Here is a 25,098-nt window from a genome sequence, read left to right on the forward strand (position 1 = left end):
GACATAAAAAATAGTAATAGAATTGATGAGTTTAAACATAAATATAAAGGTATGTGTCAATCAAGATATATGCAAGAACAGGCTTAATGATTAATCAGATGGAACATTGTGGGTGTGGTGTATGAATGTTAACACTTTGTAATAATTCTTTAATATATTACTTGTGTGGTGTAGAAGTGAATCATTAACTGCTTGCAAACCAATGATGGTAAGATGATGTCATGGGGTAGGACTGGATAAGTCTGACTTCTTCCTACTCCGTTCAAGCATGTACTAGGTATATTGATATTGGCTTATGTGTAAAATTATATGTGTTGTCATATCAACTGTTTTACATGCTTGAAAGCAAATCAAATCATTGAGCTTGCAGTCTATCCAATACCCATTGAGATTTTTCAGTCCATAGTGGTGGACTGACTTAAAAATAAGCAGAATAACATCATCCTTAGGGTCACGCTGCTAGCACAGTTAAAAACATACTCAGGCTGTACAAAAAATTACTAAATGTTTCCATTCATAGGTGAAAGATAACTACAACATCGCCTGTAGTTCAGGCTCAGCTTAAAGTCTGGTTCAGCATTTGAAAATGTGACGTTTAGTTGTAGCGCTCTCATCAGGCCAATCAGTATAATTTTAGAAGCTATCTGATCAAAACTGCTAAAGTCGTCCACCTCTGAGCCCACAGTTAGGTTCTGTCACTTACTTTGCTCTCAGCAGGTCCTGGTCTTTGAGAACAGATCCTTGCAGATAGATGACCCTTTGTGACCACAGAGGGATCTGCAGCACTCTCCGTACCTGGAGGTCCATTTCACTTGGACACAAGATCACCACATAGTAGTCCTTTAAGATTACACAAGAACTATGTTAATATCTTAGTTTTAGTTACTGTGTTCTCTAAATCACAAAAGATACTTTCTCCATGCAGATGTTTATCATAGATTATAGGAACGCATGTGTGTATTTCAAGTTGTTTGTTACCTGCAGTCTGGGATGGGCATAGAATTCGTTGAGAAAATCCATCAGCAGGTCTATCTTTAGTGCACTGACACACAGCACTACATGTTTCTCTGTCTGTGCTCTGTGGCGGCTGTAATTCCCCCCTGACTTTTGTCTCTCCATCCACAAGTAGATCAGCTCCTCAAACTGACACACAACAACCTGAACAAACCTACAACTCACAAATAAACATGTAAGTGCTATCCAAAGTGTTGTCAGCATCTTCCTACCTGCAGAGGCAGCACCACAAGAGCCACACAGATCATGATGACTACCAGCAGCTGGGAGGGCCATATACGGGGAGTGACATCTCCAAAGCCCACGGTGGAAAAGGTGACGATGCAGAAGTAAAAGGAGTTAAAGAGGGAGAGGTTTTTGCCTGCTCGCTCCAGGTGCTGGATTCCACATGTGCTGTTGTGACCATGCATGCAAACAACCACCCAGTCAGTATTTAGATAAAGTATAAAGATAAAGAAATAGCTTTATACTTGTTCCTTAAGAATCTGATCAGTTATTTTCTATTCCCTATTTTCCATTTACAAAATTTCTGTTTCTGTTTATTTTCCAGAACTATTATTTACTAATAATTACCTGATTACTTCCTGAAGGTTCCCTAGAATAAACTATATAACCAGAAACATCAAGACTGGTTCCTTTGTTATGTTCAGTACTGATTTCCTGAGGAATTTCCTTGAAAGAGCTGCTCACTTTAACACAAATAAATATTTTATTCAATATTAATGTAATAATTGAAACTTAGGTCTTCATATATATGAAAATGCATGTTTGCCTATAGATACGTTTCACATTTTTGCCATGGTCAGCTAACCTGCAGTCTTAAACCAAAAGTCTTACAGCTGTGCTAGCTTAGCATCTTTAATTAACTGGTACCAACCAATCAATCTTTTTCCTTTATTTTAATACCAAATTTCCAGGAAACCTCTAAGGAAATTATGTGAAACTTATTAGGAATTTAGAACACCAGTATTTCCACTTTTCCTCACAACTTTCACCACTCTTGTATTGCTTGAACAGTATTTGGCACCTGCTGCAAGAGAGGTTGGAGAACAGCTTTGAGTATAATGATCTGAAGAAAGAAGTCTGTTGTCATTTAGTAGGCTGCATCAAGGAATCAGAGCTCACATTCAGCTTTAGTTTCATCATCACTGGCTGCCTTTACATGCACTTAAGTAACTAGGTTACAATCGGCTTTCTCAAGTAAGTTGATTTCTTCACTGCCATGTAAATGGGAAATCTGGAGCTAATGTATACCTGGGTTTTTGTATAACCTGACGACTGCTGTGCATGTAAACGCATTATCTGATTTGTGCCTTAACCTGGTTTCTCTCAGGAACCTGGTTAGTTAAGTGCATGTAAATGAAGTCATTGTTTACAAGCAATATACATGAATATTAATACAATACATGCATTGTCATAGATACCTCTTCAACGTAGTGCAAATAAACAGATTGTCACCACACAACACTTTTTTTAAATATGACTGTGCCAGAGAGGTGCTAATACAAAAACATAAACATCACATTGTTTCTTAATGCAAAACAACACACCACCGCAAAGCTGAAGTGAAAGTATTGCTCGTATCCAAGGTTGTTAATCTAATAACATATGGACATCTTAAATTAGTCATTCACACTTAATCACTGAATAAGATAGTAAATAGCTAAAAGAAATCAGCCTCACCCAGTAAAGACCAGGCAGAGTAAGGTGCAGATGAGTATGAGGACCTGGTTGAACATGGCTGAGTTGGTCCTCTGGATCGCCCTGTGGACATCGTTCTATAACGTAACGAATAACATACTGTTACAAACTAAAAACTCAAGGACATAAATACTCATATTAAATAAAAACATTAGTCTTTATCACTAGTACCAGGAAACATTCGTGGCTCTTCACTGCTGGATAACAGCATGAAATACAGAATAACACGAGAATATACAGAGATGATTGCAAATAATCCCCTGGTGGAAGCCCTCTTGGATGCAAATAATTAGAGCAGAACCAAAACAGGAGAAGGATGTGTTCTTGTCAGTCGCTGCAGCCGTACGAATGAGAGAAGGTCTGTATATGTGGATTTCTGAGCAATGTCGGTGAGATGTGTGCAAACGTATTAGATAGGGGAAAAAGTCAAACCACAACAAACCACAATCCACAAATTACAAATTGTAAAAGTAATTAGTGAAAATGTTCATTATTTCAAGAAGGAAAAAAACTAATTGGAGTACAGAGACTCTTTTCATGGTCCTTGATGTTTCTACTACTGTGTTCACTGTCAGGAGTGAAGCTCTGCCTGTTTACATTGCAGTCATCTATAATATGGGTTTTTGCATCATTGTAGCACATCTGGCACATGTCCTGTGTTGATCCTGTGTCTGGTATAATCTGAGGAGAGAGCAGGCTTTATGCTAACGTTATTAATATAAAATCCAAAATGAGTGTACCTGTGCTCTACCTGCAACCTGTGCAGGAGGCAAACAGCATGGCAGCCTTATTCACTTTGTGACGGGGGCATCTGTGTTTTACGTTTAACCCACATTAATGTTTTTGGACACATATAGGTAATTCCTCACTATGTGTGGAGCTAATTTTGTGTATAGCCTCATTTAGCATTATAGCTGTGATGAGCAGTATGGTACTTGAGCAGTTTTTGTAAATAAGAAAGCACATGCCAGGATGTGTGTCAAAACTCTTAATAGTCCAGGATTTCCAACAAGCTACTGTATTTCCAGATAGTCCACATATAAGCTATTATGACACTGTGGCCATTTATCATCTCCTTCAATGTTACGTGTATATCCTTGATTGTTGTAAACAGGAAAGTGTCTCTAAACAAGTCAAAGCATTTAGACTTAACAAAGCTGATTAAAAATAGTCAATTAACAGGAATAATTACATTGATATTTTTGACTCACAATCATGTTCTCCAAAGCACATTTGGCCAGCCAACAGTTGAGAAACACTGGAATGAAGATATTCCTTATTGAGGGCCAGAAGATCTGAAGAGAAAGTGAAACATTTTTCTGTCTCCTTTAAGCTGAGACTCTCAGTCATTCTTATGGTTTATATTCTTGAAAAATATATAAGTACAAGCATTTATTTTATTTATCATGAACATTAAATCTTAGCTGAGAGTTTATCATTTATCGGTAGGGGACATGATCAGGAAGGTGAGGCTTATGAAAGACATTAGGCTACAAGAACATTAACACGACAACTTAAACTAACACATATCTCGACAGAAAAGATTCTGAGTATTTCTCAGGGTTGTCATGGTGAAAGTGTTACCGTAATGATGAAGGGAACAGTGTTTATCATCTCCAAAAGAAAGGACACCTGGAATATCTGCTCCCAAATGTTCCCCTAAAATGAAAAACATGTTTTTACTAGTGAGCACATACTGTAATAGACAGTGAATCACTGCACTGTACATTTCTTCATTGTAGCCTGTCACTTTCCACAAACACTTAATACTTCACCTCAACCAGATCCTGTAATTACCATCTGTCTTTAATGTAGCGGTGACAAATGACTTGGAATAATTGCACCACTTATGGATTGTCAATCTCACAGACTGTACGTGACTAATTGTACAGGCTGTATTAATCATGCCGACGTGCTTGAAGCCTGTGTATTTTGTGTGTGTGTGTGTGTGTGTGTGTGTCTTACCTTGTAGCTGAGATACATCAGCAACATTGTCTCCAGGAAACTAATAATGGCCACAATCACCTGTAAACCAAAATAGGAAATGATAAAAAAAAAAAAAAAAAACAATCTCCTAAATTATTTACAACATAACAACCATTTCAGAAACAATCTTCATCAGTTCATATACTTCAGTTTGTAAAAGTTTTTGTTTAAACCGATTTCTATTTTTCTCTGTGTATGTTGCGTTATGATGACTCACTTGAATGGCCCAGACAGGAACCTTTCTGTCCACCCAGAAAATCAGTTCCCTGTCACAAGCACATAACAGTAACAATAAATATCCTCAGCATCAGAAATTAAATATAACAATCTGTCCACTGAACAAGGCTCATCACTGATTTCCATACTCGCACTGCAAAAGTCATTGTAACTGTTTTGTTTGCCATAAAATAACATAAAACAAAACAAACAAAAATTGATTTCATAATGAAAGCAATTAATTGCAAACAATGAAGTGACAAGATGAGTGCAAGAAATGAAGTTAGGTACTAAAGAAAAAGTTGAATAAGCAAAGGCAGACTTTTGCTTTGACTTACTCTACTAATTTGCCCCTATTCAGAGAAAGTGCACCTTCACGCCGACTTACCAGTTAATTTCTCTGTCCTGCACTGATCCGTTCCACTGGCAGTCAACACTGCAGAAGAGTGGTGATGGAAGGGAGAACAGAATAAAATGACAGAAAACTTAATGAATGCTAGATTTTATACATGTCAAATCCCTCCACTGAATCCATCAGTGCTTTACATCTTCATGCTCGCCTGTCTGAAACTAAAAACTAGATGCCTTCCTACAACACAGATCAAAATGAAATGCTTATTGTTAGACCAGTCAAAAGCACATTTATTTAAAGACGTTGCATTTATGATGGTTAAAAACTGTTAAAAGTCGTGAGCTGGCTCCCACGTTAAGTCTACTGTCAAGATAACTATCACCACCTCCATCGGAAAGTCAGAATCTTACACCTTGTCCTTCACTTTTACTGAGATTTGGATCCACGCATTAATCTCTTCATTTGATTAGTGCAATTTTCTTTCCTCTGGCCGCTTCAGTCAAAACACAACTTGTCTGAAACACTGCTAGAACACTATGAACAGATTCTCACACTAAGAAATAAATAATAAGATTCCAAATATATGTTAATGCAGTTATGTTTTTAAGTTTGACAGAGAGCCCTTTGCTTAACGGCAGCAGAACTGTCTGTTGAGCCACATTTCTAGTCTAGCAAGTAAAATTATACATATTAAAACACTCAGTCACCCTGTGTTTACATATCGGGCACATCTAACCCCAAGTCAGAAAGACAACGTTTACGTCAAATATACAGCATCTATCAAATTCTCTGAAGTTACATCAACGAGCGCATGAACCAGTAACCGCTCAGAGAAAATGACTGGCATCTGACATGTTCTCTCCTCTCATCTGTCTTATAACGTTTACCATACCGTGCAGTACCCAGTTGTTTGGTTCGATACCCGTGTTGTTTAAATAATCTCTTTGCATTTCATAGGTACTCTAATGCCATTAATGCCAGTTTTTGATCTTTACTTTAATAACGTATCAGTTGTCCTGTATTTGTTTTTTGTAAAGTGTGTTTTGTAAGTGTGATACTGCTCTTTAAATAAATCTCAACTTGCACTAGACACTTTCCTCTCAGTGTAAACAAACCATTTGTTGGTGCCACTAGGAGCGTTTTGCTGCCCTGCGCCATGGCTGGCACTGGCGCTTTGACCGGGGTTGTCTGTCACCACTCTGATAATGTACAGCAGACAAGTGAGCAGCTTCAGGGAGAAGTTGAACACACGAATCCTAAGGCCTAAAGGCAAGAGAGGGACCCAAACAGATACTTACTACAGACAATACTACACCAAAGCAACAAAAATGTGATATATTGTGACATAAGAAACATCAGTGTGTGTGTGTGTGTGTGTGTGTTTGTAGATTTACAGTAAGTGCAGTACAGGGGTCATTTTGTTTCATCTGTAGTTCCTAAGCAATAAACCTGCTTCCATATATGCATCTGGGTCTCATTAAGAATACATTTGTGGGTACCGCTTGTATTGTGTCGCCCACTAATGGCTCATTTAAATTATGCAACAGTCAGTTTAGTGGGTGTGAGAAAATGGCCTGCACCATCCACTTACTTGATCTTTGGTTTTTAATGAAGAAAAGCTTCAGACGCTCCTTGAAGGTGTTTTCGTTCACATAAAACTCGACCTGCACCCTAACAGGGAAGAGAAGGAGAAGAATCAGCAACACAGTGAGAGCCATGCAGATCAGATTTTACAGTATCAAATTTGTAGCCAGCATAAATACTCATAATGTTGTTTTTCTAATCACCTCCCCGAGGAGAGTAAGGTAATTATCCATCTCTGCATTTGTTCCCAGTTACAAGGCAGGGTTACTAATGGATGTGCAGCCTAAACCATGGGAGTGAAAGAGCAGCTGTTAAATATGGATTATACCCATCAAAATTCAACTAGAAAATATTAAATACAAATATTATTTAGTAGCCAGTACTTCACAACAGCTAATCACTACTTTTGCAAGTGAGCATTGTTACTTCTCATCATCATCCTCCTTCATCAACATTATATCATATTGACAATTGTAATCATAATTCCTGAGTAATGAAAGTAAAATGCTTTCATTCAAGTGTTTCTTCACAGTGTACATGTTGATTTAAGTTCTGAATAGGCAATCAGGAGCTACTTTATTCCAATTCCAATAAAATTAACTGTGCAGTGAGTAAGAAGGAAAGTAAGAGTCGGTCATTACTCGTACAGTAGGTAGCTTGGCAAAACACTACTAATGTAGAATCATTTCTGAAGAAAGTGCAGACAGGGAAAATGAACAAGTGTAAGCATAAGAGATAGTGTATTAGAAGAATGTGAGAAAGGCTGAAAGCTTCGGAGGCTGTGCTGCTGCAGTTAGCCCAAGTTTTGGCCTGTGGCTGAAAGGTTCACAGCGGGAAATGAAAGGCTGTGTGGGTTGTTGGCTGCACAGACAGCACACTGCAACAGCTATTTCAGGTTGACTATAAAACCGCACCAGAGAACGGAGAAAGCCCTTCAGAGATGAAACACAGAACATTCATTCATTCATCTTCTACCGCTTAATCCCTGAAAGGGGTCACGGGAAACACAGAACACTGAGAGCGAAATCCGCTGTCACATCTGGCCAGCAGCAGGGCAGAGATGAGCTCTGGAGGTCAAGACATATGAAAGTCCTACAGATTGCTCTCGCTCTCTGTCTCAGCCCTCCACCCACACACATATAGTGTACATACACACACAAATACACATAGTGGTCTAAGTAATGAGCCTTAATCAGCTCACAATTAATATCTGAAGAACTTTGATATTAGTCATATTGCGGTGTCACGTTGGAGTTTTGGGCAATAAGCAGCTCTGGGAGTAATTAGATCTTTTAAAACAACTTACTGCTGCAGAGCAACTTCTGCAAGTGCAGCTCTAAAACAAGTCTGCTTTTGTTAAATCAATTCACCTCGAGGTGCCCATCAGCAACAGGAAGAGGCCTGTTGCTGCTGTGCAATAGATAGATAGATAGACAGATAAGCAAGCCTGGGTTTTTCTATGAAAACTGTTTGGCACCATATTAAAACCAAATGGCTGATTAATTGATTTGTCAGTCTTTGTCCTTGTTCTGGTAAAAGTGACATGAAATGACTTACAGTACATGTACAATAGTTCCAGTATGTCAAGTGTGAGAATCTGCTGACTTTTAGTCTTACGTGTCAATAAAATGACTATAGGATTGGACTCAAAACAACAAAGTGGCTCAAAACTACCCCAAAGACACACAAAATAATTATGGATTGTCAATCTCACAGACTGTACATGACAGGGTGACCAAACAGAGATGCAAAATAACCACAAAGACACATTTCTACTACAAATAGTTGCAAAACAACCACCAAGAATCACAAAAATAATATAAAAACACAAAAAATTACAAATGGACACAAAATGACTGCAAATGAAGAACAAATGTTTATAATTTTGTGGCTATTTCAGTCTGGGTCTCCACTGTAGGAATGGTGCGGCCTTTTATGTGTCCATGATAGATACTTTGGGGGTGGGGGGGACAGCAGATTAGTCCTTATAGCACCGATGACAAACACTTTATATTAAAGTTTAAACAATTACAGGTGAAAATAAAAGGACAGATAAATTATCCCCAACTTGATCTAAGTAATTTCTTAATTAAGAGCCATAAATTGACTGCTTGTGGCGTTTAAATGGAAATATTTTTCTGGTTTCCTTATTGTGGTTATAAATTGAAATGTTTTGTGTTTTGCACTTTAATTCCACTTGACTTTATGTGATAACGGGCATTCACTATTCACTATTCTGACATTTTATCAGCCAAAAAAGTAATTTATCATCACAGTAGTAGTCCTGTTTTATATTTCGACAAATGTGGATTAAACACAAAAACAATTTTTGGATTATAGTTACTATAAATAAAACGCGCTGACATTTCTGTGCAGATCAGCAGTTTTTGGGCGCACTTATCAAAATAGTCAGAGCAAACACACGTTGCTTGGTTCCTCCATTGTTTGAATGTATTGAATAACAGCAAATTATCTGAGAAAAAACACACAAACTTCTCAAAACATTGCACTATCGCTTGCCATTCGGCACATCCAGCTTACCTACACTAAGGACACTACGCACATTAATAAGATAAAGCTATCGTCTGTGCTCCTTGTGGCCCCTACCTCTGCCCGGCATCACTACCAAAAGGGTCCGACCTCCAAGTGCCCACAGAAGGACTGATCCAGGTCGGGATGACGATCCTCGGATCCATTGTGGAGGACACCTGTGGCTGCGTCGTGCAGTCGGTTAATTCCAAAGCATCTTGACTATAACGTGACTCCACGCAGCTCCAAAATAACACAACACTAACTCTTAGAGGAGGATGGACTATTTTTGAGCTTTGGAAAATTATATATGTTATCTAACACGCTTAAAACAATGTGCTATATTAAAAACTAGAGATCCGAGACAACGCAATGTCTGATTAATCATTTATTTTGAGGAATGAAGTGCGTATTGGAATATTTTTAGAAACGATATCTCTCTCTTTTATCCCTCTCTCTCTTGTGTGCGGGCCTGTTGCCACAGTAACGTCTCTATGACAGGAATAACCCAAACTGATGCTGCTGCAGCATGGTCCTCTCCAGTAGCGCTGCACCTCCTGACCAAGCTGTAAACATTCACTGTAATACATTGGAGCAATGATCAGATCAGCTGCAAATAAATACTTATTCGTCTTTGTGTTAGGTGAGATCAGACTTACAGCATTCTGGTATTAACAGTTTCTTAGAAGTATTTCAAATGTGTCCTCTGAGACCATCGTGATTTATAGGCTACAATGCCCAAATGCATTCACTGTGTCTTCCTTCTGTGCTCTTCTGTCAAGGGAAAGCAGCACAAGATGTGGGGCTCTCTTTGGTCTGTTGATGTGGAGGTTTTGGCATCATAAGTGACATGAGCAAAACAGAAACACAGGTTCTTTTTCCTTGTTATTTGTGTAGAAATGCAGACAAAACAAAGTCAAACAGTGCAGGAGGTGCTGCTCTGTTTCTGTCTCTCAAATGTCTTCCTCCTATACCTCCCACTTTTTCTTCTTCTCTCAATTTGAAGAATCTGAAGTAGTAAATTATAAATGACCTCCTCTATGCGTCAGTGCTTTTGAAAACACTGGAAGAGGCCACTCCACTTGAACCCCCCTCGCCCACACTGTACAGTCACACAATGTAGCATTTCTGAGTTGCATATGAAAACTATACACCATAACTCCTGCCTGTAAAACATATTACATTTTCATTTATGCCCTCTGCATTTACATCCTACTAAATATAGATACAGTAAATTAAAAAAAACGGAAACTAGACAGACATAGAAGAATAAATGAAAGATGATTTAAAGGATAAATGAGGTAATGGGTCTGAGAGAAGGACTAACACATTTCAATTAAGGCTGATTGTTGATGCTGTGAATGTGCCTTTGGTTGTTTTTTTCTCATACATGACTGCCTTTGAGAAAGAACCCTCTGAGTGATGGATGATCCCTGGGCAGATGTGAGCATGCAGTGGCATTTGGGAGTTCACAGGCTGAACATGGGCCTGGAGACTAACCACTGAGAATCTAACCTGAAGCATCAGCGGCCTCCAACAACACTGTCTACCGGGCACAGAAGATGGGAGAGAACAGAGAAACGATTATAATGGTCTAAATAGGAACTGGAAATGCAGGCAGCTTTATCAAGGAGAAAACAGTGGCTGTTGCAGGGACAGCTGGGGAAAGGTCACCTCTGAGTGGAAGCACTGGCAGAGCTTGTTGTTTTTCCTTGTCAAATAGATATGTCAAATATTACAAACTGCATTGCAGTCTCAAAGGTTTTCTGGTGCTGTGATCACATCTAAAATTACATTTGATCATCACTCTCCTGAGGTCCATCTGGCAGAGCCTTATATCATGTACTGGAAAAATATCTAGAGGAAGAGCAAAAACAAGACCATAGCCAACAGCGTTACCGTGCTGAATTCAGCGCTCAATGGCAGAGAAGGGATCATCTCCTTTTTTTTTTAAGTTTTAATTTACAGGTTTATGTCTAAAGATGAAAACAAATGAAGCAGATATCAGAAAAAGATATGATCTTGTTAAAAAAATTGCAGAGGCAGCAGAATACTGAACAGAAAGTAAAGGAAGAGAAAGTAGCGATGAGGAATGGACTGATGGTGAGAGCTCATTTTAAAATCTGATCGTGAATTAGGTCACAATGTTGTTGCTGAAAAATATGCTTTGTGTCAAAGCTTTTCAAGCTTCAAATACATTCTCAGAAAAATGTGCAGAGACACACACTTAGCCTGCTTTACAAACCACAGTGCTTAACAATTGCTGGTCCTTTTCAGCACCACGGACAGCACCATTAGCGTTGCCATCATCTGGTTTCATTTCCTCTTTCAAGATGGACAAAATCCAAAGCACACACACAGCATACACCAAATTACAAGGTTAAAGAGCACTTCAACGTGCACTTGTGAATAAAGACTGCAGGGGGTAGATGAGGTAAACACTTCATGCACAATCAGTGGTGGAAGAAGCACTCAGATTGTTTACTTAAGTAAAAGTAACAATACTCTGTTACAAGTAAAAGTCCTACATTCACAATGTTACTTAGCTAGTGGTAAAAAGTCCTACATTCACAATGTTACTTAACTAGTGATAAAAAAAGTTTTAGCATCAAAATATACCTAAAGTACCAAAAGTAAAAGTACTTATTGTGCAGAAAGACATGGTTCACATTAATGTACATTATATTATTGTATTATAGTTAATAAATGAATTACTGTGAACATCACATTTAATGTTGCATCTGGTAAAGGTGGAGCTAATTGTAACTACCATATATATGCCTATATTTAAAGAATTTTACATACTGCTATGGATTTCAATGGCATTTCAAAGTATTTGTCAGCTGTAGAAAAAGGTCTGACAATCAGCACTTTGACAGGTTAAAGCACCGTGATGAGATGACTAACTGCTCTCATGACGTCAATAAACCAGCGCCACTGGTCATAATAAGTGTTATTTATATTCCAGAGGAAACAACCTAAAAAACCCAGATAGTAAAAAGCAAGTGACGATAAATGTTACTGCTGAGAAGGAGCTGGATGAATATAACGAACAGATGTTCTGATAAATACAATTAGACACATTTGTCTATTTGCAGTTTTCTTGTTTTGAAGTTAAAAATCCCTTTAATGAAGTGTTTGAGAGCTTCGACTAACATTTATTCTCATTATGGGTTCCTTTAGCTTGATTAATTGCTTTGGTCTACAAAATGCTTGTCATAATTTTTCAGACCACAAGGCAACATCTTCATTTGTCTTGTTTTGTCTTCTTTGTTTCTCAATTGAAAACTATAACAATTTACTGTCATATAAAATGAAGACACCGAACATCTTTACACATTCGACAGGAGAGGAGGTAGTCAAGTTTAAAACTGCTGATACTCAAACAATTAAGTATTAAGATGGTTAATAAAGTGATTTACGAGGAGCATTTGGACGTGTGAGTTCAGCAGACAGCACTGTGGAGTTATGTCTGACCATTTACCTTCTAATGCTTTCAGGTTCTCATAATATTTGCATTATTTTGTCTTTATCTAATACATCAAAATGCAGTATGTCTCGCACAATTTTACACTTTTTACCCCCAACCCCCAACCCCTCCTCCATGTGGTTTCCCTGGTGTTTTTATTTCTGCTCATTTCAAAATGCACTACTCAACCCACTTGTTACCATTTCTCTTCACATCCATGCTGCTGCCTACCTGTCATCGTTCTGAAAGCTCTGGTCCCCGAGCAGCAGGTCTCTGAAGCGGAAGCGGGGCGGCAGCGGAGGCACCTCGCTCTCCAGCTGCTCCATCTTAAGGGTGGAGATGTCTAAGATTACCCCGCTGCTGTTGCTGTTGGTCTGGCGTTGTGCTGGAGAGGAGCTGGAGGAGTAAAGAAGCAGAAGAGAACTGAAGGTAAAGGAAAAAGAAGAGCAAAGTCAAGGGAGTGCGAAGAACAAGCAATGTTGAAAGGGAAGAAGAAGCACAGGGAGAGAAGGAGAGGAATCAAGGAAAGGGGCTGGAAAAGTGCAAGCAGGGGAATAACACAGAAATGCAGACACATCTGGGTTAGAGAAAACAGGAGAGAAAAAAGATCCTGCCATAAACTCACAAAAATAGTATTTCATCTCTACCCAGAAAATTCACTACTTCCCTTGATATTAATATGTTTACCTGTGTGTTTGCAGCTTGTTCTGTGATTTGAGCTGTTCAAACACTCTCCTGACGTCATATAGACAATAAAAAGCAGACCCAGCCAACATACAGTATGTTTATCTATAACACCATGCATACTAACTGCTTTATTGGCCTGGGGCAGACGCAGGCATAAAACACAGCTAAGTGGCTTTAAGCAGTCATTTATCCCCATTTCAAGCATAAAACCAAGATAACACACAGAAACAGAGGTTTACATGCAGTCTATTTGAGGATATATGGTATTTCCTAAGGCAGAGTTAGACAACGGAGTGAACAGAGTTCAAGCCCTGTTTCTTACAGTCTACAACTTATTTCTATGGTATTTAATTTAATAACATTTGTTTTACATCTCTACAGATTTTTCTTTGATCTGGAAAGAAACATATCTTGTTTTGGACCATCAATCTGTTCAAGCTGCCCAAATGAAAGTGTTTAGAGAAAACAAGTGCTACCACTCATTTTGGTGGAGGAAGGTTTCAACCAGAGGTGGAAAATAAGGACGCTAATTACATTTAATCAAGTGCTGTTAGGGCAATTTTGAGGTGCTTGTACTTGCATTTTATGCTACAGTATATTCCACCATGTTTCCAAGGGATCTCTTGTATTATGTGATCCACTACATTTTCTAGCAGCGTTAGTTACTAAATTAAGATTTTACATAAAGGACACACACATTACAAAAATACAACCCAAGACCAGATACAATAATATGCAGCTCTCATAAAGATGCATCAGTAAAAAGAACCCCTGCCTTTTTTATTTTTATTTTTGTAGAATGACTACTTTGAATTTTGTTACTTTAAGTTCATTTTGCTGATAATATTTCTGTTTTAGTTAAGCAGAGTTCTTAATGCAATACTTTTACTTGAAATTGAATCTTTTTGGGTTATATTGGTTATATAACTTTTACTCACCACTGGTTTCAACATATGCAATCACTCATCTTGGGGCACACATCATTAATCCTGTGCGATAATTTAGTTTGAGTCTTTAGATTAACGTTGACATAAAATCATAAAATCATTAAAAACTGTAGGATAGAAACATTTGAGTGCAGCTTCTACTCTTAAGTTTTTCTGTCTGCAAATGTTGAGTCACATCTTCAACTTTTGCCAAATTCAAATGCAGCTTGAGGGCGTGAGTAACATGCAAAGGAGGAGCACAGTATATTGGGATGTTACCTTTGACCCCAGGAGAAGAAGGTGTATGAAGATAAACTGATGCCAGTCGCTTAAAGGAAGGATGAAGTGGAAACCCCAGAGTTAAGTGAATGGATTGATAATATTTTACAGTGTGTTGACATCAAACTACACTGCATCAGAATATTTTTGAGAGAATACAAGCCTTCTTTAAAGATTTGTTCAATCATCAGTTACTGGAGGCTTCTGCACATAACCCATCTGGTTAAAACCAGGCATCCTCTGATTAGATATTTCTCATCACAGGGACACATATGAGATGTATTTTATGATTTAAATAAAGTTCTGTGCTTTGGTGCTGTTTTCAGTCCCTTACAAACAGACACTGAAAACTGAAAGCAATACCCTAACAGCTGAACACACTGGTGAACAGGATGAAGGATGCAGCTCTGGGGAAAACATTATTAAAAACTATCCATGGCAAAATCAGCATGCTCACGCACTGTATCACAATAAAAATATTCAAAATGTTTAAAGTAGGAAGATATATGGCACCTGTCACTATTTTTAATTCACCAAACACTACCCTCATCTACCAGTCATAGCACCGTTATCATGTGCATAACTTGAATCAGAAGCACTAAGGTAACTTAACTATCAATAACCATATAAAAGTTTCCCTTCTTGTCTCTTGTAGTTTCTCCCTTACCGTGGCTTGTGATCGTTCACGGTCCCATCATCGTTCACAAATGACTGATTCACGTAACATTCACTGCACATTTTGGCCGGAGATCCGGCGCTGCCGTCGGACTGGAGAGCTGCGGTGGTCTGCGTTGAGTCCCCCTTGACAAATTCGTCTTCCTGGGTTAATTGCATCGGAGGGTGATCTGTCAAAAAGGAGCGGACTCCCGGAGAGAAAGAGACGCTCTTTTAAAAGTCCGGGTGTTTTCTCCCAGTGTCAGTGGACCCCTCACCTATCCAGGTGCATCTTGGAGGTATGGAAGAGTTTGGCAGCCTACGCAGATATGAGGTTGCGAGCAAAGTGCCCAGTGAACTCTTTAAGATGCAAATGAAAGCATTTGGCTGAGAGGATGAAATGAGAGTAGCAACGTGCCAAATATTCTAGGAGATGCAGAGGACAGGTCTGCAACAGTCAACATAACGGTAGTGACAGCTTTCCCTCCTGAGGTAGCGGGTACACCTAATGACATAGCTGTTGAATTATCACCCAACTCTTGACGAGGAGAGAGAGATTAGCGCCATCTGCTGGAGGCCCCAAGGTCTCCTCGGTGTTCCATAGCTAAAATAAACGGGAACACTGACATTTAAAAAGAAAAGACTTTGGATGGGAGACATAACTGTGTTCAGCTTAATATGATGAACAATATAATGGATAAAGCAACAGACACTAAAAATGTTACCAAGGTCAAAAGGTCTGCTGTTCGATTCCTGTTCTCCCCAATCCACATGTCGCAGTAGGTGGGTGGCCTTGGTTCTGTACCAGAGACAAATTCCTTCTGTGTGTATCATACTTGGCCAATGAAAGTGATTATCATCATTAAAAGTGTTGTTTCTATTGTCTCCATTTTGTTTACGTTATTCATAACTGTACATAAATGTTGTCACCATAGTGGCGAACGTATTCAGATCTTTTACTTAAGTAAAAGTAGAAATATTGAAATGAAAAAAATACTCAATTACAAGTAAAATTCCATTCAAAATCCCACTAAAGTAGAAATATTATCACTATAATGTACTAAAGGTATTAAAATTAAAGGTAGTCATCTCCAGAAAAATACCCCCAGGGTCTCTGAGGGGTCGTGAGAAGATTACTCCAACAGTGTAGGAAGAACATTTCATTTTAAAAATATTGTATTTAGATCTTTTCTTAAATTTTGGCTGTTTTGTGGAATGTACAGTAGGATAAGGCCTCTTTGGGCACTGAGGAGGTCTTTAAATGCAACTATAGGGAAATCTCAACTAGACAATGCTTTTCTATGTGGCATCACAAGCGAAACAAGTGGGGAACCACTGGCTTAATCATTCCCTGTGCATTGTATTCTATAAGGCCATATTATGTAAAATCTGAATGTAAGAAGTAACAAGCTCACAAATAAATGTAGTGGAATAAAAGTATAATGTAGAATCAAATGGAAATCCTCATAGGAAATGCTTAAGTACATAACTGAAGATGTGCTTAGTTTCTTTTTACCATTTAGACAGAGACTTTGCACAAGAAACATAACACTTGATGATGATAGGATGATTCATCATCACACATTTCCTTCCACCTTGTGCCTGCTGTTGGCGTTGAGCATGAGCATCTCCCCCTTTCACACAGAGGAGACCCAGTAGGAGATGGGAAAGCACGGTGGCCAGAAGCATCACAGGATTAATATGCCACTCTAGGGATAAGGGCTTACAGTTCATATTTTAGTGTAATACCAGGAAGGATGACTGCAGCACATCTTGACACTGGTAAATATAGATCTGAATGGTGAGTGATGGAAATTAGAAAAAGATATGTGAAGGAACAGAAGCCAAATGGCTGCTACTACACTCCCAGAAGTGCCATGACAAGAAATGAAAATTTAATGTAAAAAAGAAAGATTGACTGACTGGATGTCTTTTTTCATTTAAATATTTATTTCTTTGTTTATCTGATGACGCAAACTGGAGCACGTACAGAGGAGATGTGGGAGAGGTGATATGATTCACTGGGGAGACAGTGACATGAGGTTGGTGAGGAGCGTTAAGCTCATAATGGATGTTTGGGATTGAGTCAGCCGTTCTGACTGGAGTGGGAAGGCTTTTTGCTGCTTGGGAGGAAAAAGAAAGTCACATCTGTGAGATTATCCCACCGGTACTATGTGTTGTGAAGAAAAGTTGGGTTTTGTCAGCAGATTAAAGACAAAGTGAAAAATGGATATGTTCGTACAGATCAACGCTGGGATACGTCTCATCTTGGACAAGAACACGTAGCACTCAGATGGAGGGCTACGAATTGAGCTGTTTAAAACATAATGGAAACTGAACTTTTAATGTAGCCCAGCGTGGCACTTTGCTCACACACTCAGTAAATAAGTTGTAATTCCGTGTATGGCTATAGTGATGTGACAGGAAGGAGAAGTGTCACTGTTTGTATCTTCATCAGCATTTATTGGCCTCAGCTTGCTTGTTCAAATGCTTATATAAGCTTAGCCTCTATTTTCAGCTGGAGGTCAGACCTTTCTCCTGTGCCGTGACCGTCTCCATCTGGTGTCTGGGGGCCACTGTGCTGCCTCCTCTGAGCTTGACCCCCCCACATGTCGATGTACAACAGAAGCCAAAACAAAAAGGCAACTAAATACACCAGGTATTGCTTGTAAAGGTAGCATTTTCCTTATTTAGCTTGAATTCATTTTAGGTACGGTTAAAGTTTCCGAATCAGTACGATTTCAAGGTAATGATGCATATTTTCATTTATGATCTAACATTTCTATTGCAGTTACCGGTGCTAAAAGATAAAAATAAAGTTTCAATGTCATCCTGCATCAGTCTGCAGCTAGTCATTCATCAAGAGTCATTTCAGTTTCACAGACGTTTTGTCTGTTCAGAGAACAGCTGAAAATGCTCACAATGATCTGTTATTTACTTAAGCTGAGAGAATATTTTTGCCTCAATGAATATGTTTGCCCATACAGTTTACTGAGGCTTTCAATGGACACGTCAGGATCCATTTATTACTGTCACAAGATATTCATACCTTTGAGACTACAGTTTATAATAAGTGGCACTCATGTACTTTCTGCATTGATTCTTCTAAATCAGGAGGCCATTCAGTCTCAACATCCTCCTTCTGTGCTACTGTATACAAAAGACTAGAAAACCATGAAGAGGTGGTAACGTTGATCAGAAACTGCTTAGAGCAGAATCCAAATGGATATTTTGCATGGGAACACTACATGAGAAGGTCTCAATCAGGAATTATCCTTAACTTGTTTTTTGTAAAGGTTTATTGTCTTTTTGATGACTGATATTGTGATTTTTCTTCTTCTTCTTTTAGATCTATTGTACCTGTGTATGTACAGTGGGCACGGAAAGTATTCAGACCCCCTTAAATTTTTCCCTCTTTGTTATATTGCAGCCATATGCTAAAATCATTTAAGTTCATGACACTCATATATTTAACTTAGGTGCTGTCCATTTCTTCTGATCATCCCTGAGATGGTTCTACACCTTCATTTGAGTCCAGCTGTGTTTGATTGGATGTGATTAGGAAAGCCACACACCTGTCTATATAAGACCCTTCAGCTCACAGTGCATGTCAGAGCAAATGAGAATCATGAGGTCAAAGGAACTGCCTGAAGAGCTCAGAGACAGAATTGTGGCAAGGCACAGATCTGGCCAAGGTTACAAAAACATTTCTGCTGCACTTAAGGTTCCTAAGAGCACAGTGGCCTCCATAATCCTTCAATGGAAGACGTTTGGGACGACCAGAACCCTTCCTAGAGCTGGCCGTCCGGCCAAACTGAGCTATCGGGGGAGAAGAGCCTTGGTGAGAGAGGTACAGAAGAACCCAAAGATGACTGTGGCTGAGCTCCAGAGATGCAGTCGGGAGATGGGAGAAAGTTGTAGAAAGTCAACCATCACTGCAGCCCTCCACCAGTCGGGGCTTTATGGCAGAGTGGCCTGACGGAAGCCTCTCCTCAGGGCAAGACACATGAAAGTCCGCATGGAGTTTGCTAAAAAACACTTTAAGGACTCCAGGATGTTGAGAAATAAGATTCTCTGGTCTGATGAGACCAAGATAGAACTTTTTGGCCTTAATTCTAAGCGTTATGTGTGGAGAAAACCATGCACTGCTCATCACCTGTCCAATACAGTCCCAACAGTGAAGCATGGTGGTGGCAGCATCATGCTATGGGGGTGCTGCAGGGACAGGACGACTGGTTGCAATCGAGGGAAGGGTGAATGCGGCCAAGTACAGGGATATCTTGGACGAAAACCTTCTCCAGAGTGCTCAGGACATGACTGGGCCGAAGGTTCACCTTCCAACAAGACAATGGCCCTAAGCACACAGCTAAAATAACGGAGTGGCTTCCCAACAACTCCGTGACTGTTCTTGAATGGCCCAGCCAGAGCCCTGGCTTAAACCCAATTTAGCATCTCTGGAGAGACCTGAAAATGTCAACCAATGTTTACCATCCAACCTGACAGAACTGGAGAGGATCTGCAAGGAGGAATGGCAGAGTATCCCCAAATGCAGGTGTGAAAAACTTGTTGCATCATTCCTAAAAAGACTCATGGCTGTATTAGCTCAAAGGGGTGCTTCTACTAAATACTGAGCAAAGGGTCTGAATACTTATGACCATGTGATATTTCAGTTTTTCTTTTTTAATAAATCTGCAAAAATGTCAAAAATTCTGTGTTTTTCTGTCAATATGGGGTGCTGTGTGTACATTAATGAGGAAAAAAATGAACTTAAATGATTTTAGCATATGGCTGCAATATAACAAAGAGTGAAAAATTTAAGGGGGTCTGAATACTTTCCGTACCCACTGTATATTTCGGGGTTGTGTTCTTTGCAACTTCAACAACCTGGGTGTGAGATACAGCTGTGACCTTTTTGCACATCATGAAAAGCAAACATGCAACAGCTGTTGTCAGACTGAATCCCCTTTAATTAAAACGTCTTTTGAACAATATTTCTGACACAAAATCAAATCAATGTCTGAAGGATTTTTAGAGCAGAGCGGTTGATCAATGAGGTTTTGGTCCAACTCTGAATACATACACTGAACATGTGTTAACATATCGTGTGGAGTCGGCAGACCTGTTATATGATGTTACCACAGAGTAACACCCACTGTTTGATTATTCAGGAACGGACCCACGACTTAAGCACCAACAAGAAACCCATGAAGTTTATATGAGAGTTTGTCTGAATCAGTCTGCTCCTTCAGTGCTGACTGCAGCCACAGCTGAAACATAGTAAGGTCCTTCTCTGAGATAAGTCTTCAGACAGATGTAGCACTGACTTCCCAGGATCTCTGCTGCTGTTGGTGAACATGCGAGTGCCCCCACCAGTTCAAACTTAGCATCTTTGGCCTCCTTTGTCCGACCTGTTGATCGATCCAGAATGAACTCCATGAAAGTGGGAGTACTGATCATTAACTTCTGGCCCCATGGCTGAGTGGCAATGGCCTGGAACACACACAGGTGAAGGTAGAAATATTACCAGAGCAGTGATGAAGGATTTCTGCTTTGGTGATTATACAAAAAATGAACAAGACAAAATCTTTCACCGCTACGGTTCTGTTTTTTATTTTTAAACAAGCTAACACATGGGGGAGTAGCAGTAAATAGAAACAGCTCAGAACTCACAGTGAATATCCGCAGAGCCCCACAGTGCAGCTCCGGGAACGGCTGAGTGCTGATGTTGCGAATCATGTCCATGGGATGGTTGGACAAAAGGTGGAACCAGGACTCTGTCAGGGACAGAAGGTCTTCTGTCTGCTGCTCTGGCTGCAGTGAAACATTGCAGAATGAAAAACTGAAGTTGACATTTAACGACATAAGAAAAAGGATGTTAATGAATAACCCTTATGTGTGCGCACACACACCTGTAGAGTAAGAAGTTGGGATATGGCGTCCAAGCTGCGCACTCTGAGCTCTGTAGCTCCAGAGTTGGCAAACTGACTCATTCTTACCAGCACAGCCTTAAACTTTTCTCCTGAAAACGCAAAAAGAGTTAGACAGAAAGATCCCAAGGTATAACAGATAAACATTCACATGAGGGACCACTGCTCCACTGGCTTTTATTAAAAACCAAGTAGAATGTAGGAAAAATAAGAAAGACAATAAGATAACCTGTTTTCTGCAGGACTTGCTTCCCCTCCACTGTAGATCCAATTAATCCTAACGTGTCCAGAGAAACTCCGTTCATTACAGGGTCCGGGTCCAGAGCCATTTCAAACACCTTGTTCTGGAAGGCTGGGTAGGTTTCACAAACCTGTTGTGGGCTGTCCATAATGGCCAGGTTTCCAAAGAACTTCACCAACCCTATGCGGTAGGAGTGATATTCACACTATTTAGGACTAATATCATAGCACCAAACAACTTAAGGAATACTTCTCCTGAGCTTCAGCATGTTTATCAGTCCTTCTTAATTTTAAACACGAGTCTGACACAGACCAACAAACGAGAGGAACCCATAACTGGACTCATCTGAGTGGAGCAAAAGGAATGTGGATGGACTGGCTGTATTTTCTTAAAGCAACGAGACTCACCAGGAAGGTAGAGGGAGGCGAAGGGGTCAGTGTCAGCACCTCTGATCATGTTGGAGATCTTGTCCATGATTCCCTGCTGGGCCAAATACTGCCGACCATGCTGACTGTGGGCAAGAGTGGTCACCATCTCAATGGCTGTGGCCCTGGAGGAACGTTCAAAATAGACACAAATTAACAGCATGACTTAAGAGTAATAACACAGGAGAAACGTAGACAAGTGTGTAACTGTAGTTACTACATTATACATTTCCACACACCATGTCAGTTTGCGCATGAGTGTATGTAGTATTTGTCCCATTACCTGATCAAGACATCATCTCCTGTCAGCTCATCCAGCAGCTGGGAAATGAGGCTGCTGTTGGCACAGTACCCAAAGGAAATTGGAGATATATTTGAGATTTCCACCAGCAGCTGCATGCAGCAAGAAAAACAAGTCAGTTTGTTTTGTATGTGTTTATTCATATGATTAAGTCATCAGTCAGTTTTCATGAGAAACTGTATGTCAGAGAGCAAAGACAACAAAAACAGATGAAATCTGGGTCACTTCTTTGCATAAGATAACCTTGCACTTCCCATTAACATTGATTAAGAACGAGTGTTTGCAGTCTTCAAGCTGGGTGCAGGGTATACTGATGCCTGCTGGATGATTTTATGAATCAACAGTCATTCAGCTGCATCCATGTGTGTAGTTACAAACTCACTGGTCATTTTAAAATACTTTAAAATAACCTAATCTACATTTAATACATTCAGGCCTGATTTCTTCTTCTGATCAGTCATACCTTTAACCGATTCCCTGAGAAAAAAAATCTCATTTAAAAAACTGCATGCTAAAAAAAAGTTGCCACTTTTGCATGATCAGCCTCAAAATAACGCGAATTCACAGACATGTAAATGTACCTCATATATTCTGTATCTGACAATGTCACTTGTGGCCATCACATCCTTCATGACTTTCAGCAGGTCGCTCTGGAACAATTTGTCCAACCCAGGTTTAGAGTGGCTCAGTTTAGACAGGGACTGAATGGCCTAAGAAACATAACAGTTACTGTACATACACTGTAGATTCAATAAAATCTCATACAGGCTACTTTAGGGTTTTAGTCATCACCTGTTTTGCCACAGAAATCTTCTCTTCTCCGATGCAGCGGATCACTGATCGCAGAAGGTCATGGTAGTTAAGGATTTGAGTGACAGCATCAGGGTCCTCCACCATTCTACAAATCTGACAGAAAAAAAAAACCTGATTTGGTCAATTTTTTATGGATAACTTTCTTTGTGTGTGTGTGTGTGTGTGCGCGCGCACCCTACCTGTGTCAAGGCCAGTATCTTAACACTTTCATCAGGATGGGTCAGGCCCCCCTGCAGCTCCACCCTGTAGTTCTGGGCCAGATGCACAGGGCTGAGGGCCATTAAGATGCGACTGAGGATGTCGACACACAGATCAACGTGCTCTCTGTGAATACAGTTCGCATTTGTAAACTTAAACCTGCTAAGCATTTGTTTTATGGCTGCCACTAATAACTCTTTGCATTATTGATTTATCTACCAGTTATTTCCTCAAGTAATTGCTAATCTGTTGACCTATCTAAAATGTTAGAAAACATACTAGTGGCCATACTCACATTGCTTGTTTTCTATGACTAACAGAGCCACTGAAATTGTTCACTTTTCACACAACTAACGTGTAAGAATTTGGACAGTGACATATTTTATTGGTTATTTTTATACTCCAGCACACAGAACTTGAATTAATCAGTGACTCTGCATTATAAGTGCTGATTGTCAGCTCTAATTTGAGGATGTTCGCATCCATATTGGACGAAAGGTGTCCCTGTTTTTACACTGTCCAAAAGCTAAGTTTGGAGGAACAGCGTCTACAAAGGGCAACGACACCTGATCTGTTCTATGAACACCCCTCAATCACCATAAATATGAAAGTCAGTAGTATAATTTTCAGATTCTTTCATTTTCAATCCAATAAAATGGTAAAAATGGTATACAAGAGAAAATGTTTCACTGTTTACAACTGAGTAAGTTAGCTAAGTTCTGGGTAGCTTTAGCATTGTAAACATTTAACTTGCTAACAGCTAGCACGGATTTAAAGCTGTCTTTTCAGCTAGCTATCTTTCCTACCCCGTGTTAAAACATTGTTCAACCAGCAGTAACGTTAGACATTTCAGCAAATAACTTCCATCAGTTTTCTAAACTGTGCAACGCTAAGTTAAACAAGATGCACTATGCCAAACCTACCTCTGATTTGAGTTTAATAGGGAGAATATTACATCAAAACGCCGCCCGGTTAACGAGTCTCTCAAAGCACTGAGAGGTACCGATAATAAAGCTGTTTTTAAACTCTGTAGCTCTTCAATTGGATCTTCAACACCGGAGATTTCCCCCAGTAAACGCTCAATAGAAGAAGCCATAACTATCAATGTTTGAGGAAACCAACCGACATACGTTTCCTCAACTTCTTCTTTTTTAAAATGATTTCCTACGTTGTTATCTAATGTTATGGCGCTTTACCGCCACCTCGTGGTCAGAGTGGGAGGCTGCACTTGATTACAGATAAAGATTTCTTTGTCAGATATTCGTTCAACCTGTCCACTTATAACACAGATTATAGGAAAACACAATGTAAAATTTTTAAACATCCACCATACATCTACCTGACCTGTTAACAGCTCAGTAAGAAGTAACAAAGACAAGACAACTAACTTGAACCTGACTTGAGCTTAAACTTGTGCCTTGTACTTGACTGTGGACATAATAAAGCTGTAAAATGTTACTTATGCCACTGATCTAATAAATTAGATTATGATGTCCCACTATTTTCAGCATTAAATTTGCCTTAGATTGTGCTGGGTGTAGCCAGTGTCTCTGATTCACAGACTAAAATGCTCCTGGCCAGATTCTCTCCCATATTAGCTTCTCTCCACTGGCTCCCTGTAAAATTCGGAATAGAATTTAAAATCCTTCTCCTAACATACAAAGCCCTTAATGACAAGGCTCCATCGTATCTTAAAGACCTCATAGAGCCTTATCATCCTAACAGAGCACTTCACTCTCACAGTGCTTTGATAAAGCTTATAGTTAGGGCTGGATCAGGTGACCCTGAGCCTTCCC

The 25,098-nt window shown here is 39.5% G+C and overlaps 2 protein-coding genes across 3 annotated transcripts in view; both read right to left on the reverse strand.

Annotated features, from left to right (window-relative positions):
- kcnt1a (potassium sodium-activated channel subfamily T member 1a) overlaps positions 1-15,905 on the reverse strand; it is a 31,750-nt gene extending 15,845 nt beyond the window's left edge. Inside the window, exons 1-13 of one of the 2 annotated variants that reach the window (XM_020621179.1) lie at positions 15,411-15,905; positions 13,083-13,247; positions 6,861-6,940; positions 6,385-6,532; positions 5,306-5,353; positions 4,919-4,967; positions 4,681-4,740; positions 4,300-4,374; positions 3,927-4,010; positions 2,698-2,792; positions 1,227-1,407; positions 979-1,143; positions 704-840 (exon numbers count right to left, since the gene is read on the reverse strand). In XM_020621179.1, coding sequence (XP_020476835.1) covers positions 704-840; positions 979-1,143; positions 1,227-1,407; positions 2,698-2,792; positions 3,927-4,010; positions 4,300-4,374; positions 4,681-4,740; positions 4,919-4,967; positions 5,306-5,353; positions 6,385-6,532; positions 6,861-6,940; positions 13,083-13,247; positions 15,411-15,577 — 1,454 coding nt within the window. In that variant the 5' untranslated portion in view covers positions 15,578-15,905. Of the gene's footprint in view, positions 1-703; positions 841-978; positions 1,144-1,226; positions 1,408-2,697; positions 2,793-3,926; positions 4,011-4,299; positions 4,375-4,680; positions 4,741-4,918; positions 4,968-5,305; positions 5,354-6,384; positions 6,533-6,860; positions 6,941-9,460; positions 9,786-13,082; positions 13,248-15,410 lie in introns of those variants that run through there. The other variant, XM_020621181.1, reaches the window with a different exon arrangement.
- Positions 15,906-20,341: 4,436 nt separating this feature from the next.
- Positions 20,342-24,475, reverse strand: psmd5 (proteasome 26S subunit, non-ATPase 5). Its single transcript, XM_020621036.1, has 10 exons — positions 24,226-24,475; positions 23,284-23,428; positions 23,084-23,197; positions 22,873-23,001; positions 22,274-22,383; positions 21,973-22,115; positions 21,554-21,745; positions 21,307-21,416; positions 21,068-21,208; positions 20,342-20,887 (listed from the first exon to the last, which is right to left on the reverse strand). The coding sequence occupies exons 1-10, from the start codon at positions 24,396-24,398 to the stop codon at positions 20,630-20,632; spliced, it is 1,515 nt and encodes a 504-aa protein (XP_020476692.1). The 5' UTR covers positions 24,399-24,475; the 3' UTR covers positions 20,342-20,629.
- Positions 24,476-25,098: the final 623 nt, after the last annotated feature.

This window comes from Monopterus albus, unplaced genomic scaffold (assembly GCF_001952655.1).
Source record: "Monopterus albus unplaced genomic scaffold, M_albus_1.0 scaffold253.1, whole genome shotgun sequence".
NCBI classification, from domain to species: Eukaryota; Metazoa; Chordata; class Actinopteri; order Synbranchiformes; family Synbranchidae; genus Monopterus; species Monopterus albus.